Source organism: Leucopleurus acutus (assembly GCF_964270905.1).
Source record: "Leucopleurus acutus genome assembly, chromosome: 2".
Classification (NCBI taxonomy): domain Eukaryota; kingdom Metazoa; phylum Chordata; class Mammalia; order Artiodactyla; family Delphinidae; genus Leucopleurus; species Leucopleurus acutus.
The window spans coordinates 89,385,642-89,404,124 of NC_139143.1; the positions used below are offsets into that span (position 1 = coordinate 89,385,642).

The 18,483-nt window shown below is 40.2% G+C and overlaps 1 protein-coding gene across 1 annotated transcript in view; it reads left to right on the plus strand.

Moving 5' to 3' along the window:
- The window catches only part of SPAG17 (sperm associated antigen 17), a gene marked incomplete at both ends in the record, with an annotated part of 215,536 nt that overhangs the window by 67,655 nt on the left and 129,398 nt on the right, over nucleotides 1-18,483 (plus strand). Inside the window, 9 exon segments of the mRNA XM_082833052.1 lie at nucleotides 472-658; nucleotides 2,160-2,354; nucleotides 4,097-4,278; nucleotides 8,395-8,556; nucleotides 9,752-9,839; nucleotides 10,049-10,161; nucleotides 15,099-15,236; nucleotides 15,325-15,438; nucleotides 16,029-16,179. Of these exon segments, the coding sequence (XP_082689178.1) occupies nucleotides 472-658; nucleotides 2,160-2,354; nucleotides 4,097-4,278; nucleotides 8,395-8,556; nucleotides 9,752-9,839; nucleotides 10,049-10,161; nucleotides 15,099-15,236; nucleotides 15,325-15,438; nucleotides 16,029-16,179 (1,330 nt within the window).

Genomic DNA, 18,483 nt, shown 5'->3' on the forward strand with positions numbered 1-18,483 from the left:
CACATGAATGGAAAGTGTAATTACATTATGACGTAATGTACAAAGGTTTTGGCAATTGTTTGAAAAGAAAACCTTTGTTAGACCCAGATAGAGACCCCAGGGTTAGGCTACTTGATAAACCTAAGTCCCTGCCATCACAATGTACTCAGAATCCACCACTCTCCCTGCCAGCCACTAACTGAGGTTGTTTATTAGGCCAAGGGGGGGGGGGGGCTCCTTTAAGATGAATTCCCTTCCAGAAAGATGTGTGTGTGTGTGTGACAGTCTCCTAGCATCCACCCCTCTAGTCTTTGTGTTTGATGTGCCTTCTCACAGCTTAGGCTCAACCTGGAATCTCCACTATCCTGGCTTGAAGAATGAATCAGGGAGTAAAGGAGTGAGTGAATGAAATAAAGATTTAATTTACCTGACAGTAGAGAAGCCATTGCCTGCTCACTCTATGGTTTAATCAAAAGTATTCTGTCTTTCCAGGTGATAGAAGACAGATTTAAGGTAGAAAAGGATAAAGGGAGAGCAAAATCTCTCAAGGAAAAAAAGTCCCCAATTGCCACGGTTGCCAAAGGAAAGGGAAAGGACCAGCCTGAGGCAAACACAGCAGTAAAAAAGACCACCCAGTTAGTAAGAAGGGGAGAAGAGGATCACACCAAACATTACATTGGTCAGTAAGATGCTCCTTTCACTTCTTGCCTGATGACCTACAAACTTGAAAAATCATTCCAACCACTATGCTTAATCTTCCCCAGCCTTTTCACCTTTTTAAAAGCATAAATCCTATACTCCCCATGACACCCTAATAGAAAAATATTTCTATTTGCAATTCATTTTTGTTTTCAGCCAATATTTCTTTAGCATGTGTCTTGCTATAGGCACATTTTCATAGTGCAGATAAAAGATGAATTAACTAGCTGACTGTGCCACCGAGGAGCTTACTATCTTGTTGGGAACGTTTGAGAAAATCAGAAACACTTATAAGGCAAAGTAAAAAGTGATTATTGTCACGAGTGTAATACGGTGGTAATAAAATCAGACCTGTTAATTTGTGACTCAGAGCACGTAGCTTCCTGACCTCAGCTTCTCCCACTATCTGTTCTAGATAGAACAACCAGAATTCTCTTTCATTTAGAGTATTGATATAAAAAACATTATTTGACTTGGGCAGCTATGAGTAATTCATTGCCACCTTCCCATGAACCCAAGTGGAGCTACTGTTTTTCATTTGCATCGTATTTAAATGAGGCGGCACCTCTTCACATCCTTTGACAGTTTGACTCCCCTAATATATCTCTGCTCTAAACCCACTAGACACAGAAGCAATTATATTATGGATTCCGTGAGCAGTATCAATACTGATTTGTTTTAGTAGCTGAAGAAAAATCACTACTTGAAGATCAAAAGTTTGTGCATCTGTTTCTCTATTCTTAAATTGATCTTGATGAACCATTGTGAGACGTAATGTTTTCGTGTACCATCTAGTATTGATATTAAAGTACAACAATTATTCTCACCCCCCAGAATCTCACGTTCTAATATAAACTCATGTTTTAACACTTATAGAACAGTATAGCCAGGACAAAATTGAGGAGAAAAATTTTAGGAAAGTGAGCAATATCTATTTTTTAACTTGAATGCAATAACTATATAGTTGCCACATAACCCATACTCAGCATGCACACCTATTGGCATAAACACACAGTATGCTTTGGGAGGGAGTTTGTTCATATTCAATATTTCCCTCTTCTGTAAACACCTCCGCATATCAAATACCACAAAGCGGCAGCTACTTGTAATTCAGGAGTAAAGCCAGATGTTGCTCAAAAGAGATCAGAACCAAGAAAAATTACAGCCTAGACATTTTTTTTTAGAAAAACCCAAGCACACATTTTCCATGACGACAGGCCCTCTGTATGTTTGTCCTCCTATTACGCCTATGTCTCATTTGCAAAAGTGATTTAATATTTTGTAAAATGGCCACAGCCTTCTTACTGGAAGGGCAATAATGAAAACCAGTCAACATGACTGCATTCCAGCCAACCGGACTGCTTTTGGCGAGCCCGAGGGATGATAAACGCATGCATAATGTATAGAGCCATTGAACTGGCTGAGTGCAACCTGTTCTCTTTTAAAGTGACGGCTGCTCTTCTCTACGGTATTTTGAACAGATGATGAGCCAGATGACGGTGCCCAGCATTACATTATAGTTGTGGGCTTCAACAGTCCTCAGTTATTAGCGATCATGACTGAGCTCGGCATTCCCATAAGCAGCGTGATTAAAATATCATCAGAGAATTATGAACCTCTGCAGACACACCTGGCAGCAGTTAGCCAGCAGCAGGAAAGTTTTCTTCGGCCAGAAGGTATGCAGTCTGCTATACAACTTACTGAATCCTTCAGTGTTACCCACTGTCCTTAAAGTACAAATACAATTTTCTGCCCAAAGTATAGTCATACAAGACATACATTATTAAATCCTTTCGAGACTTTGAGTTGCTATTTATGCCACTTGCACTAGCCAGGTGTTGTAAATTTTGCAAATTCAAATCATACCCCGTGTTTCTATCCCTGTGGAGCCACAGAGAGCATAGACTTGGTTATCCAACTACATTTCTCAGGAATTTTCCTCTATAACTTTTACCTAAAGCATGAGTGGGATGGATCATCTGTAGATAATCTATTCTGCCAGAAGCCACAGTCACCAAATGGCCCAAGGGAGGTCATAGCCTTGGATTCTTGCTCCGATTTGCTACTGGCTTATTCTGATAAATCAGAGGGGATGCTTATCTCCCAGGCTTTAGACCAGGAAGCTGTGGGATGTAGTCCCCCCTACACTACTGTTCAGCCACTACACTACTATTCTGCACTATTATTCAGACCTCAGGGTCTTCATCTAAGGGAATTGTACTAGACTCCCTCTGTGGGATGAGAACCAAGTCTACTGTCTACTTCAGATAGTAAAATTAGGATGCAATATAAGCCTGTGTGACCTGGAAGTCCAAGCTCTTTTTGCCACATGCTATTGCGATTTTTTGTTATTTATTAGTAATATCCTTTCACAGGGCTTTGTAACCTATACAGCCGCATCCGGATTTCTATAACACCATATTTTTTAAATTGCTGTTCCAGGTTAGAAATGGCTACCCTTGATAATAATAATAGCTACCATTTATTGGGCACAGGCCTTGGGACTGGGCTCAATGCTAAGGGCTTTCAGTGTGTTGATTTGTGTAGTTTCCATGACAACCCTCGGAAGTATGTTTTACTATTTCCATTTTACCAAAAACGATTCTGTCTAGAGGCAGCTATTATGTAAAAGAGTTGAGAGTTAAACCTAGCTATTTCTATCTCAAAGCCTAGTTGTAACATTCAATAACTTATTATTCAAGTCAGTGAGAAAATGCTGCATGAGCTCCATAGTCTTTCTGTTAAAAATATTTAATATATAAAAATAAAATCATAGAAAAAGAGACTTTACAGTAGAACAGTGAGATCTTAGTATTAGAACCTATTTAGTTATAGATGGAAAAACCAAACCATGTCAGACAAATTTTCAAGTGTAACTTTACGGAAAACTGTCATTATTTTATACAGTCAGAGCACAAATGCCCAGAGAAGCCAGTAGCTATTTCAATGTGACCAAAAGTTAACTGAAGCAGAAATCATGGATCCAGTCTGTTTTTACCCACATGGGAAGGAGAACTGGATCGAGTGCATTTCTAACCAGTTATGCAGCAAAGAAATGTTAAAATAGTCAAAAAGTGATCTGGCAGAAAAACTGCTCCTATATAGATACAATCTCAGAGTTATGGAAGTATTGACCATTTTTAGCTCCCCAAGTGTGTGACCTTATAATCTTTCTGGGCCTCAACTATAAAATAAAGGGGTGGAAAAAGCTCATAGTAAATAACAATTTCAGGAGTAAAATCCTCCGATGTTTAATTATATAGTCTAGGTCCAAACACTTCTCAAAATTACATTTCTTTATTTGCATTTTCTGGTACTGTACGGACATCATGCCATGCATATGACTCACCACCAACACTTAAAGTGGGAAGAAATTCGACACTCTCATTTTGTCGTATAAACATGTTGCTCTTATTAGACATAGAAGCTGAAAAATTGAAGAAAGAGAACGACATAAAAGAACTTGAAATCTTCTGGAAGTACTTGGAACCAATCCTGAATAATGAGAAACCGGAAACAAATCTCTTTGATGTCGCTCGGCTTGAATACATGGTCAAGGCTGACAAGTTTCCTTGCGACTGGTCGGACAGTGAGATGTTGGTTAGTACACGCGTTAATGAGAGTGACTGGTTTGAACATGTGACACTGTGGTTGCATTTGCTCCATTCGTTCATTCCACAGATATTTATTAATCACTGATATTTATTAATCACTGTCTACGGAGAAGGCTTTGTGCTAGGTTCCTTTACCTTCACGACAGTGATCACATTGAACATCCAATAATGGCTATAGCCTGATTCTTCAGCTTTTAGTGTATGAATTAATGACAAAGGAATAAGATGAGATGAAGATAAAGGATGGTAATTATTTTATTTGGTGATGTGGCTTTGCTTCATACCTTAACAATGTTCTAGGCAGTAGAGTCTTAATATACATTAATTGTGAAAAGAGTAAATTTTACAGTTTGTCAAATTACATTGTCTTTTTTTTTTTATGTATCAGTTCAAAACATTGTTCTTCTAGGCCCTTGCTTTTATTGCCAAAATTGTATTTTTCATGTATTTTCCTAGCAAGGTCTATCTTAATAGAATGACTTGACCCCAGCCCAACAGTTAGTAGACATTTCCTGAGAGTATTTATTGGCCCCTGCTATTGAGGTGCTCGCAGAGAGGCAAGACCAAAACCGTGAAACAGAGAGGCAGGGTTCAAGGTGCCACGCGCCTGTGTGTTATGTGAAACACACTCTAAGTTTCCTGTTAATTCAGAAAAAGAAGACATGGGATGCTTTGAAAAGTAACAAATGCTGAATACATGAGGGTGTTTTTTAAAAAGAACGTTAACTATCATTGTTGGGGAAGTTATCCAGGCATTCCTGTTGTAAAAAAAGAGACCTCTCAGGTCTCTTCCTGGTTGACCCCCTGTCCCAACAAACAGGGGCCCAGGAGTGTTGAATCCCTTGCAGGGTGATATATATCAGCATTAAAGGGAATTGAACTGAAAGCAGAGTCTTGGAGATGGACCACATAAAGTATGCCGTGAAGGGAGCTGGGAAAAGCAGGGTGGAGGAGGGGGATAGGTGTCTGTGGGCAATGACTGTGGGTGGCTGCCAAACAAACAACCAAACCTGGCTGTCTAAGAGGAGGAGAATGACATCAAAGCCTGGAGCAGTTTCCGAGACAAAGGGTAGGCTGCCCACGGCCGTGGATTGGAGCATGGACAGTTCTCACTATGAGAGTCCCTGATTCTTTTACCTTGAAATGGATGCGCACTGGGTGAAGTAAATGAAAACACTGAGGAGGGAAGCCTAGATCTGAACCTCGAAGGATGGACAGGATTTGAATAAGTAGCAATGGAGAGATCAGTTTGAGTTACAAAGACTGTCAACATAAGGCGTTAGATGTCACCACGTAGAAACAGAACACTTAAGTCTGATACCTTGGCAAGAGTAAGAATAAAGATAAGCCTTGACCTATATGTGGAAACAATGCTGAACATAGAAAAGCTGTGGCTGAAGGCAGAGCTTGTTGTAGGCAAAACTGGTTACTGTGGACTCCCTTTGCTTTGTGTCGTCCCACTCCTTCATCTAGATATCTTCCTCTTTCCTGCTTTGTCTTTCACTCCCCTGCCTCTAAGCCTGAGCTCAGAAAAGAGTCCATCTGTCCTCTACTACTTTGTGTTAAGTTGGGCTGTGTTTCTCTATCCCAGAGATACTGGCATACCAGGTACCGTCATACTATGACTATTCCATCCTATTTTATTGGAATTCCAGATTATGCCCAGCAAACCTGAGATATGTTTGAGAAAGAGGCCATATCCCTGGGATCCCGAAACACCATCTGAAAGACAGCTTTCTACTCTTGCTCTACAATAGACCAGCTCTTCTCCCGAGAACATATAAATGTATGCCTAACTTAAAAACCCACATCCACAAGTTTAAGTTTTGTGGAAACAGTCCTTCTCTCATTTGGGCCAAGTTCTGGCCACATACCTTGTAAAGAACTTATATGCAATTTTGGTTCAATAAGGCATAGGAGATCCCAGCCATACATATCTTGAATCCTAATTCAGAGGAGGCAATACCAAGAGTCTTCTAAGGCAGCCTCAAACCGAGAACCTTTTGCTCCTGCTCTAACTAGAGCTGCCTTCCATGTGTCTTATTTACTCCCCAGGCATAGACTGAGAATAGCTGATGTGCATTGAGCCCAAGGTAGAAGACATTCTGTTGCATCATCAGTACATAGATGTGAACAGCAAGGCACCCAATTGCAGCTCCAAGAGACCCAGCACCATTCCCAGCATCCTGTTTCTTATTCCAGTGTTAACAACTTAGTGTTCATCAGAAGATTTTAATCCCTCCATTTTTAAAGACAGTAAATGTGACTATGTTTTCCTTTTTAAAAATAGAGTGGAAGAGTTTAAATGGCAATTAAAGTTCATAAATTTCATGTTGAAAAAAATAGTATCAGCTTCGTTGAAACACTGACTTCAGAACTAGAGGATTAATGTCTAGGGTCTCTAGTTGGGCCATGAAGGTAAGTGAGGAATGAGACATTTAGCTCTGCTGCCCAACTGGACACACCGATCTTCTATCGGTCACTTTGCAAATATTTATTGAACATCTCCTTCACACCGGGGCTGCAGTCTGGGTCCAACTGCAGGAGACTTTTAGGCCAAGGCATGCCTCTGTAAGGTATGGTTTGTGAGTGAACAGCCCAGCATGGAGGATGACGGGGAAAGAAAGCCTTGAAAGCAATTCAGTAATAGACTTGGGTTACAGAAGAAAAGGCCATTGGATTTAATACTGAAGATCAAAATTCATTTTAAACTTGGGATTACTTACGAAATATAAAAGCAATAAACCTATTTGTAATACCCGTAGCTTAAATGCATGGTGTAGATACACAGTATCCCACTCTCAGCTATATCTGTAAGTTGATAATGGCCTCATATCCAAGCCAGGAGCCAGCCAAGTAGCCGTAGTCCTTCTTCCTCTCTGGAAGAAGGAAAGCATTAGTACCCTTGGCTGCAAGCAGGCAAGCTGTATTTCTGCTGAACCCAGGTAACGAAAGCTTTATATCAAATAAATGCCCATCAAGAAGTGCTAACTGCCTATGAACGACATCTGCAACATTTCAAGTCAAGCCCTTGGTTGCTGAAATAATTTTCTGGCTTTTAACATGCGAGTTGCTATTTGATTTAAAAAGAAATTAGCTAGTTACCCTAAGGGATGATAGGGTAGAAGTTTTTTACTATATTTCTTATAAATACAAACAAACAAAAATGTGTTTATATGCCAGAATGTGGGCAAAGAATATCAGTTTGAAGCTGATATTAACTGAAGAATTCTCAGTCTTAGCGGGGACGCGTGAAGTCCAGACTGACAGCTGTGCTGTGAGGATGGGCGAGGTTTGACACTTCACTGGTCTCACGCCAGACTGTGATTCGCTGGCTCCCACCAGGTGCTTTCTCTCTCTACCTTACCACTGCGGCTGGGACATAGGAGGAGCCTATTTAATCCTCCTTCGCTTTCAAGCAGACACATCTAGTGCTAACCAACAGTGCTTTTCCACTTCTGGAAATGAAAGCCTAGGTAATAGAGGTATCTGATCCAAACCCACTTGCCAGATCATAAAACTTGTGGGTATTATAGTAGTACTAGTCTACTAGGACGTCTTAGGGTTTTTTTCCCTAAAGGTAGCACAGGTGAGAGAAGGAAGAAATCCTGATTGCACACATACTGCAGTGGACTTGTGGGGATGGCGTGCAAAGCCGAGTGGGTGATTGCCATTGCGATTCTTGTGTCTGTCGCCAAGCAAGAGCTCATCCCCAGCTTGTCTTGGGCTGAGGATATGGAAATTACCTATCTAATGAGTTGCTTTAGGAATGGACATACCTAGAAAATAGGCCACATTGCTGACATGAGTGAATAGGGCACTTTTCACCTCGCTGAAGCGTTAATTGGGCTCTTAACAATACTAGGCAGCCATAGGCCCTCCAAAGGGAACAGTCTGCATTGTGGTGAACAAGAAGGGCCCGAAGGGTTCAGCAAATGAAGACTTGGTCACCATGACTGGGATTCAGTGGTTTGGGGACCAGCTGGGGAAGGACTTCCCTGTAAAAAGTGATAGGTTTGGCTATAAGGGAGATACAAATCATGCATCTGATTCCAACAACATGAAACTAAGGACTAATTGTCATGAATTCTCTCACCTGTAGCTGGAATTAGGCACCAACATTTTTGAAAATATTGCCTGTTTGATGTACGACAGCCTGGATTGGAAAAGGCAGCACCAGCACTATTTGGAAAACATGCAGCTTATTAACGTCCCACAGGTGGTTAGTGAGAAACCTATCTTAGAAGCTGCGTTGACTTCTGAGGTAGGCATATGCGAGAATGTCTTTAGTTGGCCGAATGATTTGCTGAACAACTTAATTTTCACATTTATAAAACATGAAGAAAAAAAATCACACAAATACTGGTAGCAAGGGAACACTGCCTGCTGGGATTTAATGGGTGAGGGTGAGATCCAGGCCCCCAGGCACAGCATTAAAGGGCATCCATGTGATGGGAGCTTTATGAAACCCCCAACTACCTGCCACACACAGAGGGGATGATAGAACCCACTTTTCAGCCATGGAGCACTAAATAGCATCTGGAACAAGGAGGGCTACTGATAACTTAATCACCATGTTATTTTAGCACCTACCCTGTGCTGGCACTGTACCAGGTGCTGGCGATACTATAATGAACAAGACCCATCCTCTGTCCTCCTCATTGTGGTTAACCTTTAAAGGGGAAATGGCAGTCAAGGCAAAGGTGGTTTCAGTTTAGCATAATGAGCACTGTGAGGACAGTCAGCTGAGCTTGCAGGAGAAGCTATAAATAGGGCACCTCTCCTGAGCAGAGTGGGATGGAGAGACGGAGTCGGGAAGATGTTACCAGGCAGGGTAAGTGATGTGCTGAAGGCTGAGGCTGAATTGCCTGGGCAAAACCTGACTGGGGAGAGGGACAGAGTGGTATTTTCAAGAAGGGGGAAAAGATGTACAAAGACATGGAGGTCAAAGTAAAGAAGTATTGCGTCCAGGACCACACCACGGGGTACGGCAGTGCTCCCAGGTGATACATGCAAAGTGGAGAGCAGCAACACGAGCTGGAAAGGCGGGAGCCAGAATGTTCTTTGGTGCTGAGCTCAAGAGTTTGGGTTTTATCCTGAAGGTTGTGGGAGAACCGTTGAAGGATTCTTAGAGGGAGAATGGCATGATTCTGTGTCACCCCGGGGTGACACAGAAGAGAAGAGAAGATGCCCCATCTTCCCATCTCTTTCCTGGAAATTTCTCAGTGGGCTCTGTTAGGAAAAACTGAAAACTTCTTTTCAGTTTTCATTAACTTCTTTCCTTCCTCAGACAAAACCCATTTATTTGATCCTAATATTAGCAAATGATTTTGTGGTGTGAACATAATCATACAATCTCAGAATCCCGGAATCCCGTCAGAGTCCCATCATACCAGCATTGGATGAAAGCATCTCTCAGCTGGATGTTTCAATTGTTTTTTTAATTATTCTTATTTTAGCCCCCACAAACTGTTGCTGTAACCCCTGGAAAGAAGAAAACACAACAATATGAAGAGCTGCAAGGTCCAGCTGCACCACCACCACCAGGCATGTATGAAACCTGTTGCTGGAGGATCAGTGCCAGGAGCTGGTGCTTTGAGGAGTGACTGTCCTTGGTGTCGCTTTCACATCTCTTTCCACCTCAAGATCCTACATTTATCAGTGCATGATCAGAGTTTGAATCTGTGGATGAAATTTTGATGGGAGAAATGGAGAACACATCTTAATTGAACAGTGGTATTTTGTATCTTTTACAGTGGCTTCCGTCATCACAAATGAAGTAGACATGCGATATTACAATGATTTGCTGAATCCAATTCCAGAAGAATTCATTTCTGTGCCCTTGATACTGCATTGTATGCTGGAACAGGTAAGTGGATACACGCTGAAGCTTTCTCCCCAGGTGGGCAACCTTGAGTCAATCACTTCATCTCTCTTTGCTTCTGGTTTTTTTGTTTTTTAACTGTTTTAAAATTACGCTCATAATACCTGAATGCATTCTTCTTTGCAAAGATTAGAACATTTTAGATAAAGCTAAAATCTGCTTTATCAGCTTCAATCCTCTTTTTCTTGCTACATTTTGGAATGATTTTATATAACATTCGCTGAAGTTTTGGTAGGCATATCTTTAAAACTATCAGGTGTTCTTTTAATGAAAGAGAACAGAGTTGGGCAGGTGGGTGGGGTGGTAAATGGTCCTCAACTGCATTTAACATTTCTTTTACACTTGTAGATTTTTTTTTTTTTTATGGTACGCGGGCCTCTCACTGTTGTGGCCTCTCCCTTTGTGGAGCACAGGCTCCAGACGCGCAGGCTCAGCGGCCATGGCTAACCGGTCCAGCCGCTCTGCGGCATGTGGGATCTTCCCGGACCGGGACACGAAGCCGTGTCCCCTGCATCGGCAGGCGGACTCTCAACCACTGCGCCACCAGGGAAGCCCTACACTTGTAGATTTAATCAGATTTTTCTATTTCTGAGGGCAATTTTAGTCATTCATATTTTTTGGGGGTGGGGGGGTTGTTTTGTTTTTGTTTTTTGCGGTACGCGGGCCTCTCACTGTTGTGGCCTCTCCCGTTGCGGAGCACAGGCTCCGGACGCGCAGGCTCAGCGGCCATGGCTCACGGGCCCAGCCGCTCCACGGCATGTGGGATCCTCCCGGACCAGGGCACGAACCCGTGTCCCCTGCATTGGCAGGTGGACTCTCAACCACTGCGCCACCAGGGAAGCCCAGTCATTCATATTTTTAAATGAACATGTCCATTTTATTTGTTTTCAATGTCATAAAAGTTCTTTTTTCACTAATATACATTGAAAAGTTTTTCTCTGTATCTAGTTATGTTCCTTTCCTATGCCTGATGTTATTTATTGGTGCCCTCTTTTTTGATCATGGATGCAATTGTATATCGATTATTGATGTCTTTTCAAAGAACCAGCATTTTTTTTTTAACGTCTTTATTGGAGTATAACTGCTTTACAATGGTGTGTTAGTTTCTGCTTTATAACAAAGTGAATCAGTTATACATATACATATGTTCCCATATCTCTTCCCTCTGGCGTCTCCCTCCCTCCAACCCTCCCTATCCCACCCCTCCAGGCGGTCACAAAGCACGGAGCTGATCTCCCTGTGCTATGCGGCTGCTTCCCACTAGCTATCTACCTTACGTTTGGTAGTGTATATATATGTCCATGCCTCTCTCTCGCTTTGTCACAGCTTACCCTTCCCCCTCCCCATATCCTCAAGTCCATTCTCTAGTAGGTCTGTGTCTTTATTCCTGTCTTACCCCTAGGTTCTTCATGACATTTTTTCCCTTAAATTCCATATATATGTGTTAGCATACGGTATTTGTCTTTCTCTTTCTGACTTACTTCACTCTGTAGGACAGACTCTAGGTCTATCCACCTCATTACAAATAGCTCAATTTTGTTTCTTGTTATGGCTGAGTAACATTCCATTGTATATATGTGCCACATCTTCTTTATCCAGAACCAGCATTTTGTTTCACTGATCCACTCCTTTTTACTTTTTATTTTATGAATTTCTTCATTTATCTTTATTATTTCCTTCTTCCTACTTTGTTTGGGTTTATTTCGTTTTTCACTTTTACTGAAAGCTCACTTTGTTTATTTTTAGTCTATTTCACTTTACCTAAGGCTATGCATTTCCTTTTGAGTATTTCTTTGGCTGCATCATGATGCTTTCAATGTATTCAGTTCTAAATCTTTTAATTTCCACTGTTTATTGTCCATTTCTAATTTTATTGCATTATGGTCAATAAGCATGATCTGGATGTTAAAAATATTTTTTAATTTCCTGGGCTTCCTGTGTGACCTGGTGTACATCGTCAGTTCTCGTGAGTACTATATATGCATTTGAAAAGAATTTGCTGTTAATTAACTCATTTAATCCTTAGAACAGCCCTATGAAGCAGGAACTATTTTTATTCCCCATTTCTCAGAAAAGGAAACTGAGGCCTAAAAAGTAAATTATCCAAGTAGTAAGTGACAGAAACCACTTTTGAACCTCATCAGTCTAAGTGGAAATGTATTTTGATAGCATTGCTCTGTTGTGGTCTTCCCTTCTAACACTGCTGATGAGAAGTCTGATGTCAATCTGATACTTTTTCCTTTGTAGGTAATCTATTTTTTCTTTCTGGTAGTTATTAGAGTTTTATCTTTTTCTTTTTTTTTTTAACATCTTTACTGGAGTATAATTGCTTTACAACAGTGTGTTAGTGTCTGCTTTATAACAAAGTGAATCAGCTACACCTATACATATATCCCCATATCTCCTCCCTCCAAGGCTATGTATAGTTATGGCTTTGTTTTTTCATTGCCTCTGTGATCTAAAGGATTATAATCTGGTTTCTGATCACATTCTGAGTTAAATCAAAATTCCTTTTGTTGGTCCATAAAGACCCTAAAAATATGGTTCTGGGATGTTTGTCATCTCATCTCCTGCCCCCCATCTCTCTCCCTCTCTCCCACTCTCTCTCTCTCACTACTGGTCATCTACATAGACCTTCTGGTTTTTCCTCACGTTCACTAATTACACCTTAGTTTTTTTACACTAACTTCTCTTCCTAGAAAGTTTTGTTCCCACATGTCTGTCTGCCTGGTGGATGGATACTCCTTGTCATTCAGTCCCCAGAGAAAGTGGCATTTCTGAGATAGGCTTTCTCTGACCACCTGATCTAAAGAAGGCCCACAACAACAGAGTGCTCTCTACCATTTCACCTTGTTTTATTTTCTTATCAACAACTGCTCTTTAAAAAAAGAAAAATGTTTATTTCCTTTATGTATTATCTTCTTCTCACTAGAATGTAAGCTCCATGCAAGCAGGGACCTAATCTAGTCTTGTTCATGGCTCTCTGCTCAGCACACAGTAACCACACCTAGCCCATAGTAGACCCTGAATATATATTTGTTCAATTAAATTATATCTTCAAATATTATTTATTTTGATTTATACTAATTATTATTAGACAGATGTTGGAATTTCTAGTTTTTATCTCCATGTATTTTAAATTTTCTTTCAATTTTACCCCTTTGGGAATTTCAGCTTAACTTCCAACTAATTTATTCTTAGGTGGAGTCTAGTCTGCTACTGAAATTTTGTTTCAACAATAACATTTTTAATTTATAAATTCTCTAATTTCTTTTTATAACTGTCCTTCTTATTTCATGTATGTAAATATTCCTTTATCTCACTGAATATTAAAATAGTTTTAGACTCTAATCATCTCTTACCTCCAGCATACATTTTTATGCGTGTTGACTTGTTTAGTTTTCTAACCAATTAGGTAAGCACACTCATATTTGCCTTTAATTACCCTGTAAGGCTTTTGGAAGATCAGTAGTTTTATTATATCAATAAATTTGTAAAAGTTTAATAGCCCTATATGGCTTACAGTATCATTTTAGTTATCTTAATCTTACTTATTTTATTCAACTCAACTCAAAGCAACAAATATTTATTAACCATCCACTGTTTTCTGTGTACCAAAGGGGACAGTTGATGAGCTCAGTGCCTGACACATAGAAGGCTCCAATAAGAGATACATGTTGACTGAATAAGTGTTTGATAATAAAGGGATGAAAAATTGAAATATAGGAGGAATCGGGTGGGATTTTATAGGAGGGGATATTAGAGTTTAACATTTCAGAGATGGAACAGTTCTGTGCATTGTCTCTTGTGATTGGAGTGGGTCCAAGAGATGGTAGGAAGAGAGAAAGTGGAGACAGGAGTGACTCTTTTAAAAGTAATGTGTTGATAAACAGTAAAGAGTTTACAACTATTTTGTTATTGTTCTCAACAGGGGGGTTTGCCTCCCAGGGGACATTTGGCGACGTCTGGAGATACTTTTGGCTGCCACAACTGGAGGGGTACTACTGGCATCAAATGGGTAGAGGCCAGGGATGCTGCTAAACATTCTGTAGTGCACAAGATAGCCCCCATGACAAAAATCTAGTCCAAATGTCTTTAAATTTCAAGGTTGAAAAATCCCGTAGAGCGGTGTGAAATCATAGCGGGTGATATTGGTATTTAAGGTGAAGAGAACAATTATAAATTAGGTGCCTATCTTGATTATATTTCAACTTCTTGTTTACCACATAAAATTGAACAAGGCATTTAATCTTTCTAGGCCTCAGTTTCTCCATATTAAGAAGAATATTACCCTTTACTGATCTCACCATGTATAACTTTTCTATCTTAAGGACTTGACCTGAACCCCAGTTCCTCCCAGTAAGCAGCCTTGGGCTTGGGCCAGGCACATAATTTCCCTCACCCTAATTCCATTTCTGTAAATTGGAAAATAATAGCTACTCAGCACTATTGCTGTGAGGCTTATGAGATAATGTATGTGAGGGTGGCCCACACAGTGCTTGGCATGTGGTAGGCACTCAATAAATACCTATTGAATCCAAAGATGTGAGAGCACAGTTTTGAGTCCTTTAAAAGAAAGAGTAAATCATTAAGAAAAATTATATTAATATTGTTAGTTTGATTTCTACCATGGTAAAATTTCCTGTTTACCATTTGCATTTTGTGTTATCTATTCTAGTACATGTATGAAAATTATATATACTTTAATAATTTAATATATATAATTATATATAAATTAATGTTTTAATGGATTATAAACTTTTTCCCTTTTGGTAGTCACTGGTAATTACACTGCCACTTTGTATAATCACCAAACTTTTTGGTAGAAACTGCCTTGTTTTTACTAAAAGCAATGGAAATACGTGACTATCAGTAAGGAACTGACTATTAAACTGATTCCTCCCAACTCTTTATGTCAACAGGTTGTGGCAAGTGAAGAAGACCTTGTCCCACCGAGTCTGGCGGAGCCGCCTCCCAGAGCAGATGGGCTGGACCACACAATTGCAGCTCACATCATGTCCATCCTGCCCTCTCTCTGTCTGACAGAGAGGGAGAAAAAGGTCAGATGGTGTGAGAAAACCAAAAAGTGTGTATGCTTTAAAAAGTATGAACTCTCTCTTTACATCAATATTGTTTTAATTTGAATAGAATCTCCATGAAATATTCTTACCTGAAGAGGAAAATGAAAGCAAACCAGTGCCCAGAGGCCCTCTCCTACTGAACTATCACGATGCCCTCGCCCACAAGAAATATGTGCTAAAGGTAATAAGTAACCAGGTTACCCTGAGGATAATGGATGCAAGAAATCTCATTAGTAATTATTCAGTTGAAGAAATCTTAATGAGATAGCTTTACCAATGCTAATTACCAGTAATGTACGAAGTAGATACCTGCTTGCAAAGTAATATCTCAGAAAATGGAAATGAATAAAGGAGAAATTACATCAGCAAAGAAAACTGGCCTAAATACAGAGGTCCAACGGACCATTAAATTGATTGCGACTACACCAAATTTGCATTAAAGCCTTGCTTTATACATCTGCTAATATGAAAAAACTAGTGGAGGCCAGAAAAGGATCTCAGAAGGGAGGGAGGAATACATTTGAGACTTTGGCAGTTTGTCACTGTGAATGAGGAATCCATCATTTGTGTGCACCAAGAACCTCTGGCAAAGTGAGAACTAGCTTTTTTGACCTTCAGCAAAATACCAACAGTTTGTCTTCCCCAATTACCATTGATTTCCCCTGTTCCCAAATAATGAGAGCAAGGGTATCATGTTTTGCCTTCTCCATATGCATAAGGCACTTGACAGCTTATTTTAATGTCTTCTGTCATGTTGCTCTTTTTCATCAGGACCTAAAGAATTTTGACCTGGTTCAAATTGAGCAGAAGATGCAGTCTAAGTTGCCACTGTGGGAATTCCTTGAATTCCCTCTGCCCCCGCCATGGAACAGCACGAAACGTCTAGCTACAATTCATGAGCTCATGCACTTTTGTACAAGTGGTGAGTACATTGCTTTGTCGTAGCTTAAGTTCGTTCATTTATGGTCATGTGTGCCTCTAACGATTACACCCCCATCTGCAAAAAGTATTTTGATTATCGACCTTTCAGAGGCTGGGGTGGGTATTTTGATTGACTGCACTTTTCTTATCTTGAATAATGTCATTAGCAGTAGGATGATAGCTGTGATGCATAACATTCTTCAATTTGATGCCCTGGCTTTTCTTTTCAGTTTCTACAAGCATAATCCCCTTCTTTATTCCTCCTCCCCGCCTCCCAGTCCCACATCCCCTCATTGACATCATTGGAGATGACATGGTAGCCCCCATCCTGGTTAAGAGGAGAACTTAGAGCGCCCCCTGTGGTGTGGTGCTGAGAGTGTTAATACCAGTTCACCTCCTCTCAAAACATGAAGGGCCATTTTCTGCTCTTTGAGGACAGTGGAAAGAGGGGTCATTAAAAATATCTAAAATCAGCTTCTTATTGCAGAGTTCATGGGAATTTTATGATATAGACAATCATTTCCTAAAACATATACTATTTCCACTTGAGGCAATAAGCAAATGCCTTCCTGCTTATAAGAAGAAATATGAAATTACATAGACATTTTGATTTGACCTAGAAAAGAAAAAAGCATGTGCAGATTCTTCCTTCTCCTTTCATTTCTAACTCTAAGCAAATTATGAAATATTTTAATCTTGATTTTTTTTTCATTTTTTTGGCAGGCTTAGTAATAGAAAAAGCTAAAATTTTTAATACTGCCATGCCTTCACCTCATGGAAATGTGGGGTGTAGCCTAGTGGGCCTGGGTATGTCCTGTCTGTTGTTTACATAATCACCCTCTTCCTGGTGTTCTGAGAACATCTGGCCTTTACCTCCATCCTGCCACACTCCTATTCTCCTTCTGCCCTGTGATATGATTTTATTCTCTCTCCACCTCAGTTCTACCCTCCGCAGCACAGAATTCTTGGGGGTTTTTTTATATGAACAAGCACATTTATTGAATCATTTTTTTACAGTAGCAAAATACTGGAAACAAATTGAATGTCCATCAGAAGCTCTCATTAAAATATCAGAAACCTATGTGGTACAAAATCATGCGACTTAACAACAGTGAGGCATATCTATGTCGTGATGTGGAACAGTCTCCCAGATAATTAAGTTAAAAAAGGAAAGGAAACAAAAGATAAGAAGAGGATGATTCGTATGCTCACGTTTGCTTTTGTCTTTTATGGGAGAATATGTACACATTCTTTTTTATACAATTTTTAAAGGTCACACTCCAGTTACTACAAAATATAAGCTATATTCCCCGTGTTGTACAATACACAAGATTCTTGTTTGTGTTGCCACCACTGAAACTGCCCACATATCCTGCTCCCCTATCCCATCCCAAACCCTTGTCCCTCTGCCTCTCCTCCTTTTCTCTTTCCTCATGCTTAACAAGTCGAAAACCAAACTCTTGATTTCCTCAAAACGTGTCCCTTCATGGTCCTCCTTATTTCAGTAAATGGTGACTCTTTTCTACCAAAACCTTGGCGTCATCCCTGGTTCCTCTTTTTACTCACGCCCCACAACCAATTCCACCACATCCCTCACTACCAGCCCAGTCCAGCACCACCTCTCACTTGGACTATTTCGATAGCTTTCCAGTTGGTCGGCTTTCCCCGTTTTATCTACAGTCTTTTCTTCACACAATAATGGGAATGACCCTTCTAAAATGTCAGTCAGATCATGTGCCTTCTTAGCCCAAAACCCTCTAATGATCACCCATTTCCCTCAAAGTATTAATAAAATCTAAACTGTTCTGCCGCCCACTTCTGGAGCTCATCATCTGTCAAGCTCTCGTTGTTCTACTCCACTCTATCTGGTTGGCCTTACTGTGATTCCTTGGACAAGTCACTTGCACCCTTTCCTCCATCTTTGCATTTGCTCTTTTCCAGATATCGATATGGCTCCCCCACTTCTTTCACATTTTTGCTTTACTTGTTCAGAGGGCTTTTTGCTGGCTACCTTATATAAAATAGAAGCCTCTCCCCAACCATTATCACTTCTTATCCCCTCACCTGGCTTTATTCTTCTTATCATCTCTGATACACTATACACTTATCTGTTTATTCTGTTTCTAACTGCTACAATGGGTAATCCATAAAATCAGGAGTTCATTGATTTGTTTACTGCTGTGGTCCCTTTACTAAAGTCACTGGCAACTAGTAGGTGCTCAAAAAATATTTGTGAAATGAATGAATGAACAAACTTAATTCTGTCACTTTTAACCACTTTCCTGTCTCTCTTCTGAATTTCCTT